General features: G+C 43.6%; 1 protein-coding gene across 5 annotated transcripts; it reads right to left on the bottom strand.

Moving 5' to 3' along the window:
- Positions 1–1,373: 1,373 nt before the first annotated feature.
- On the bottom strand, positions 1,374–7,073 carry chst6 (carbohydrate sulfotransferase 6). 5 transcript variants are annotated; one of them, XM_058646186.1, is made up of 2 exons: positions 5,843–7,073; positions 1,374–3,998 (listed from the first exon to the last, which is right to left on the bottom strand). In XM_058646186.1, the coding sequence occupies exons 1-2, from the start codon at positions 5,895–5,897 to the stop codon at positions 2,755–2,757; spliced, it is 1,299 nt and encodes a 432-aa protein (XP_058502169.1). In that variant the 5' UTR covers positions 5,898–7,073; the 3' UTR covers positions 1,374–2,754. The 5 variants fall into 5 exon arrangements, with proteins under 5 accessions (XP_058502169.1, XP_058502170.1, XP_058502171.1 ...); XM_058646187.1 differs by having other exon boundaries at positions 4,245–7,072; XM_058646188.1 differs by having other exon boundaries at positions 1,374–4,645; positions 4,734–7,072.
- Positions 7,074–7,091: the final 18 nt, after the last annotated feature.

Genomic DNA, 7,091 nt, shown 5'->3' with positions numbered 1-7,091 from the left:
CGGGGCTTGTTATTGATACAAATGTAACAGTGTTTGATAAACTTCTGTTTCCGGTTGGAAAAGTCTGTGAGATAAAGACGTGAACATGTTCTGTAGAACTTTGAACTGCGATAAAGGACACGTTAGATTAACATGGTAATAACAGGTTTGAGATTCTGACCCAGGTTTAAGATTCTGACCCAGGTTTAAGATTCTAACCCAGGTTTAAGATTCTGACCCAGGTTTGAGATTCTGACCCAGGTTTAAGATTCTGACCCAGGTTTAAGATTTAAGATTCTGACCCAGGTTTAAGATTCTAACCCAGGTTTGAGATTCTAACCCAGGTTTAAGATTCTGACCCAGGTTTAAGATTCTAACCCAGGTTTGAGATTCTGACCCAGGTTTAAGATTCTGACCCAGGTTTAAGATTCTAATCCTAACCCAACTTCTAATAATAACAATTTATTTAATTTTCAACTGCAAATTCTTTTTCTTGCAATTTCAGTTCTCATCAGACGACAAATACATTTCTGTAACAGATGAAATGGTGAACGCTTCCTTCTCACTGTCACTGCGCTTTTGAGGATAAATCCACAACAAATGTAATTTCATGTCTCAGCCAGCAGATGGCGCCCGAACCTTAGTGATGTCCTGCTGGTTTCTGACCAGGGACCTAAACTATTATTAGGTTAAATATAAAATACTTATTATAATTGAATATCATTTTTATTGAGACATGTTACGGCCTCCAAACAATTAAATAAAACACTCAGTGGCTGAACTGAGTGTCGTCGTCCCCCCCGACAAAACCAAATAATAAACTAAAGCTAAACGAAAAGTAGGACTGCTGGCCATCTCCAGGCCAAAATAAAATAACAACTAAATCAAGGATTACTGAAAGGAAAAGGTATTTAACAAATCATACTGTGGGACTAAGGTGTTGCTGGCTCAGTCTCTTGTAAAGTCTGGTAATTGGGCGGTAACAATTCTGGATCTGCTGCAGGTGTGTCAGCCTGATAAGGAAAGAAGGACATGCAGGTTTAAGCACAGCACAGGGATTGAATACATGTCTTAATGAATGAGTGAGTGATGTCATGGCCACACGCAACAAGACATAATGTTAATAATAATGATGTTATTTTGGATTTTTGCAGTATGTGAGGAGGTGTGAATCAGCTGCTTTTAATGAAATAAATGGAGCCAGAACACCCTATAGCGCCTCCTACTGGCCATAAAGTGCTATAACACTGAAGTCACTCTATAAGAACGTGAGAAAAACTCATGTTGTGTTTCAGTTTTTGGTCCCTGAACCGAACACAGATCCACATCAGACCAGGAAACCTCCTGATCCTGGTCTGATGAAGTCAGGATGAACTTCACACGTTAAGACCCACTTTCTCACATTTGCCTTAATTTTATTACACATCTTAATTCTACTTTCATTCAACAACAACAAAGAGTGTGTAAATGTAAATATTATTAAAATCATGAGTACCATAAAGTTTCTGCTTCATAAATTAAAAGCTCACATTTAAGAAACAGATACACTGATCACATGACACAGGGACAGGAAGCATCCAACACACAATCACAGTAAAACCACCAGAACTGTTCATAACAATGATAATAATAATAATAATAATAATAATAATGATGATAATGATGATAACAAAAACTCTGCTTTTTTGTCAATATCAGAGAGAATTATCCAGTGGGAAACTGAAGCTTGTAAACCACTCACTCTCCCACACCAAAGTAGAAAATAGTTAGCTCATTTACGAAGCGGGCAAATGGCCGACTTCCTGTTGAGTTGAGGCTGTGGTCGTCTTGGACTGTGACAACTTCCCACCAAGTTTCGTGAAATTCTGTGCAACTTAATCTTAGCTTGCTCCATCCACCGTGCGACGACTATGACAATGTGGCATTTTCATATTTTCACATTTTCACATTTTCAAGAAGAAGAAGAATCTGAAGGACAACAACAGGAGCCGTTTGGACCTCTGGCCCTAATTGCATTTGACTGGAGGCTGAACAGTTGGATGTTTGTGTGTTTGTCAGTGTGAAATTTCTGTAAACAACAATTAAACAAAGAGGCCGGAGGACAGAGTGAACCAGTGCTTAAACCAACTGCTCTGTAAAGACAGAGCAGATAAACACAGAAAACGAGTCAGTCTCAGCTTTCAGGTTAAAGGGTTATGTTCGGGTTATTTAAAGGGCGGTTGCATGAGGAAATTGATGGCGTTTGTTCTCCCACACCAAAGTCCATAGGGAAAATCAATGATTTTAACATCACAGCACACATGAGTTGTTGATCCACTGCTGCCTCCATCACTAAGTCTTATTTGTGAGTTTTTGTAAAACCAAAACAAAGACTTTTAAAAACCACGCAGTGTGTTGTTTCACCAGACTTTTGCCAGACGAAGAAACCATTATTACAATTTACAATTAGCAACATGAGCAACTCCTGCCATGAAGTCGGCCATGACAGTAGCCTGCTCTGTGAAGTTCAGTCCGGCGCACACCTACTGCCAAGCTTTAAAACGACGAGTGTGTTTAACGACGCTAAACACACTCGTCTGGACAGAGCTAGTTTCAAAATTAGAAAGAAAGACAATAATACACAATAATGTGGGTGTGGCCTGGTGAAATGACTGCTGATGTGCAGTAAAGAAGTTATGAGGGTTGTGTTCTCTCAGGTGACTCACTTACAAATCAGTTTGTGTCTAAAGCAGCATACCGCCGTCGTTCCTGTGCCGTCTCTCGATGATGATGTCATTAACTCTGACTGGGTTGCTCTGTTTTGGTGGCTAACCAGCTGAACTGGTACGGTTCCTGTGGCACCAGCAGATCTATGTCCAGCTTCTTTTGTTCTTTCTCACTGTCAACCGTCCTGTACCCCAACAGCAACATGGCTTCTTTACACACTTCCTGGACACGTTTGACCTTGCTGTGCGGCAGCATGGTGCGCCACGCCCTGGAGACGTCAACAGCGTTCCGTGAAGTGATTTTAAAGGCGTCCAGCTTGGAGCCCTTGCCGCTTCCATGTGTCACTCTGTAGATCCATTCCTTCAGCTCTGTGGTCATCTCCAGACTCATGAAATCATATAAAGAGGCGATTTCCTTGAGTGGGTCTTGTGCCATGTCCTCGTAGCGAACCATTCTGTAGCGGTCTTCCAGAAACGGAGGGGCGTTTACTGTGGCCCTCTCATAGATGCGAACGTGGCTGCGACAGATCTCCTGAATGGCATGGTAACCCACCTCACCTGCTGGCATGTGTCTGTGCTCCAAGAGGACAGCGGTATCAGCAACAAAGGAGTCAGAGGACTGTTCTCTAGACCGGTATACAGCCCGTGGGTCTCGCACCAAATGGATGATGCGGAGATCCAGGTTTGGGTCCTGAAAAAGAGGGTAGAGGGATTCCAGCTCAAAGAATCGTACAGTTTTTAACACCACGTGACTGTAGGTGCCGCAGGCTTGCTCTGCCCGCTGCAGGCCACGGACATCACACTTCTTTGCACAGAGAGTCTGGTTGCTGAACTGGTCACGTGGCGTGAGGGAACAGGCCGGTGGGGAGCACAGCGCTCGACTCTCACTCCACATGAACAAGGAGGAAACATTACGCTGCTCTGGCATGTACGAGTCCATGACAGAGAAGTCACACTGAAACAAGCTACGGAACAAATCCCTCAACGCCATTCGCAGCGAGCGCACCCCAGATTTGGGGTGTGCCGTCCAGACATGAAAACCAGGCTCCATAAGGTAGAAGACAGACGGGTGCTGGCTGAACACCTGACCCATGAACGATGAACCTGATCTCCACGACGACAGCAGCAGAATGTGAACCTTCTTGTCAGAGGGGGTGGAGCCACAGGGAGAGAGCTGGAGGTACCAACCGCAGAACAACACCACGGCTACACCCTGCAGGACCACAAGGAAGATCATGGTACTAAAACTGACTCTGGAGCGAAACATCGTGGCTGCTTGAACTTCCCTTTCACTTCTTCTGTGATGAGTTACGTCTGGAGGAGTAAGAGAGAAAAAGACAGAGGAATGTTACGTGTAATAGAATTGCATTTTTTACATAAGGAACTGATCTTTCAGGTAAACATCAAACGTGCATCACATAAAACAATCAGGTGTAAACAGAAAACAAACGTAACATTTTTAAGAAGTGTCTTTTTTTTGGTTTGTCCATACTAAAACATAACCCATTTTCAAAATAAGTCAGGCCAGCGTGTTCTGGGTCTGCCCCGGGGGCCTCTTACCAGATGGACGTGCCTGGAACACCTCCCACAGGAAGCACCTTTTGTGTATTCACGATCTTGTCACGTCATGTCACCACAACAGACTGGATCAACGTCCGCATTACTGTAGACTCTGCCCTGATCCATCTGCAAACCTTTCGCTCCATTCTTCCCTCGCTTGTTAACAAGAGCCTGAGATACTAGAACTCCTCCACGCAATCCACCCTTTTCCGACTGAGAACCATGGCCTCAGACTTTGAGGTGCTGATCCTCAACCCAGCTGCCTCACACTCTGCTGAAAACTGTCCCAGTGCAAGCTGAAGTTCACCTCCGGATGACACCAAAAGACCACATTAGCCACAAAGAGCAGAGAAGAAATCCTCAGGTCACCAATCTTGAGACCCTCCACCACCTTACTGCACCTAGAAATTCGGTCCATAAAAGTTATGAACAGAATCGGCGACGAAGGGCAGGCCTGACAAACCTTCACTGGGAACGAGTCTGACTTACTGCCAGAGATTCGGATCAGGCTCTGACTCCAACGATCCAGAGAGTTGATGACCCGTCGCAAGAAGCCATTCACCCCATACAAAACATCCCGAGGGACGCAATCATGAGCCTTTTCTAGGTCCACAAAACACAAAATAAGTCTGTTTCTATTTGTCCACACTAAAACGCAACCCAAAAGGTTTTCAAATTAAAAGTTTCCTTTTTTATTTCTTTTTTTTGGTTTGTCCACACTTAAACTTGACACATTTTCAAAATAAGTCTACACTAAAAAACAGCCTTAGCAGTTTTCAAAATAAACACTATTTTTCTATTCAAACATTTTCTCAATTTCAATATAATTTGTTCATATTAAAACACAACATTGTTTTAAAATAAAAGTGTCCTTTTTTTATTTGTCCACACTAAAACATAACCCGGTTTTCAAAATGAGTCTCTGTTTCTATTTGTCCACATTTGTTATTGTGTTACCAGGACCAAAATAACAGTAGAAGGACCTTCATGGATCACTGGTTAAGTGGGTTATTGTACACTGATACTGTATCTACACAACTTCTACATTGTTGAACACATGTTTGATTGTCCTCAGCTTTTCTCTGTTTTCTTCTTCTCTGTACCTGCTTGCTATTTCTTATTTAACGGTCAAAGTCCAGGGGCGGGTGTCAAGAACAGCTTGGATCCAGTTGAAAGTAACCCTGTAATAGTAATTCAACCCCCAACCCACATTATCCTGGACATAACGGCTAAAGGTAGTCAATGTCAGTGTCATAGGTTTGTTAGTTGGACTAAATTGGACTAACATACCTGGATTATGCGATTCATAGTCCGATTATCCGGGTGAAGTCGGACTAACATACCTGGGCTAGTCTTAGTCGGACTAACATATTATCCAGGTGTGTTAGTCCAATCAGATGGTGGCGGTGTCTTTCTTCAGACAACACGACGACCACAAGAGACATGTCCATCTCATTTGCATCACCGTTCACAACGTTAGTCTTTCTGTGACGTAAAGGTCAATAGGAAACCGGCAGAAGGTGGTGTCTGAATCCCCTGCAGGATCACTGCTGACTGCTGTCGTACCTGTGGAACGAGCCCCGACACGAGCTCCTCACCTTCACAGCCTCCGGACACGAAGAAAAACCTCAGAGATCCGTCCCCCTCATTCATGTTCTTATTCTCACACAAGCCTTCACTGCTATACAATATGTTTGCTGGCTGCTCGTAAAGGGTGTCACCCAACTCCACCTTTGTCACACATTTTATAGATAAGAGGCTTGAGGTGATGATGTAACTCACGCCTTGTTTTTCCAGATTATTTTCTCTGTAGATTATTTGATGATTTGATGGACGCTTTTTGAAAACTGTCGTGAGTAACTTTTAAATGTAAATCTATTAGCTCCACACCACTCTCTCGCTCTCTCTGTGTCTGTGGATCTTGTGTCACCGGGCGACACTCCAGCGGTGTATGACAAAATGTTGGTGTCACAAAAACAGTATTTAAATTATTATTTAAATCACCAAATAACAGCTAAACGTTTCAGTGTTTGTTTGTTTTTTAAAAAGTAACCAAAAAAATTTAAATATCTAAAATGAAAAACTCCATCATCTGTCCTCCCTCTGACCAAACTGTCTCTCACTCGGTGTCATAGAAACCAGCAACAGGCAGACCAGAGTAGAAACAGCCGTCCTCTTGTCCACACACACAGAGACACAGACAGACAGAGACACACACAGACACAGAGACACAGACAGAGACACACACAGAGACACAGAGACACAGACAGACAGAGACACAGACAGACAGAGACACAGACACACACACACACAGACAGACAGAGACACAAACACACAGAGACAGACAGAGACACAGACAGACAGAGACACACAGAGACACAGACAGACAGAGACACACACAGACACAGAGACACAGACAGAGACACACACAGAGACACAGACAGACAGAGACACACAGAGACAGACACGAAGACACACAGACAGACACAGAGACACAGACAGACAGAGACACACAGAGACAGACACACACAGACAGACACAGAGACACAGACACACAGACACACACAGAGACACAGACAGACACAAAGACACACAGACAGACAGAGACACAGACACAAAGACACACAGACAGACACAGACACACACAGAGACACAGACACACACAGACAGACACAAAGACACACAGACACACACAGAGACACAGACACACACAGACACACAGAGACACAGACAGACACAAAGACACACAAACAGACAGAGACACAGACACAAAGACACACAGACAGACACAGACACACACAGAGACACAGACACACACAGACAGACACAGACACACACAGTGACACA

Source organism: Solea solea, chromosome 12, assembly GCF_958295425.1.
Source record: "Solea solea chromosome 12, fSolSol10.1, whole genome shotgun sequence".
In the NCBI taxonomy this organism is placed as follows: domain Eukaryota; kingdom Metazoa; phylum Chordata; class Actinopteri; order Pleuronectiformes; family Soleidae; genus Solea; species Solea solea.
Note: the sequence above shows the minus strand (reverse complement) of the source record. Positions and strands in the feature narration are given on the sequence as shown.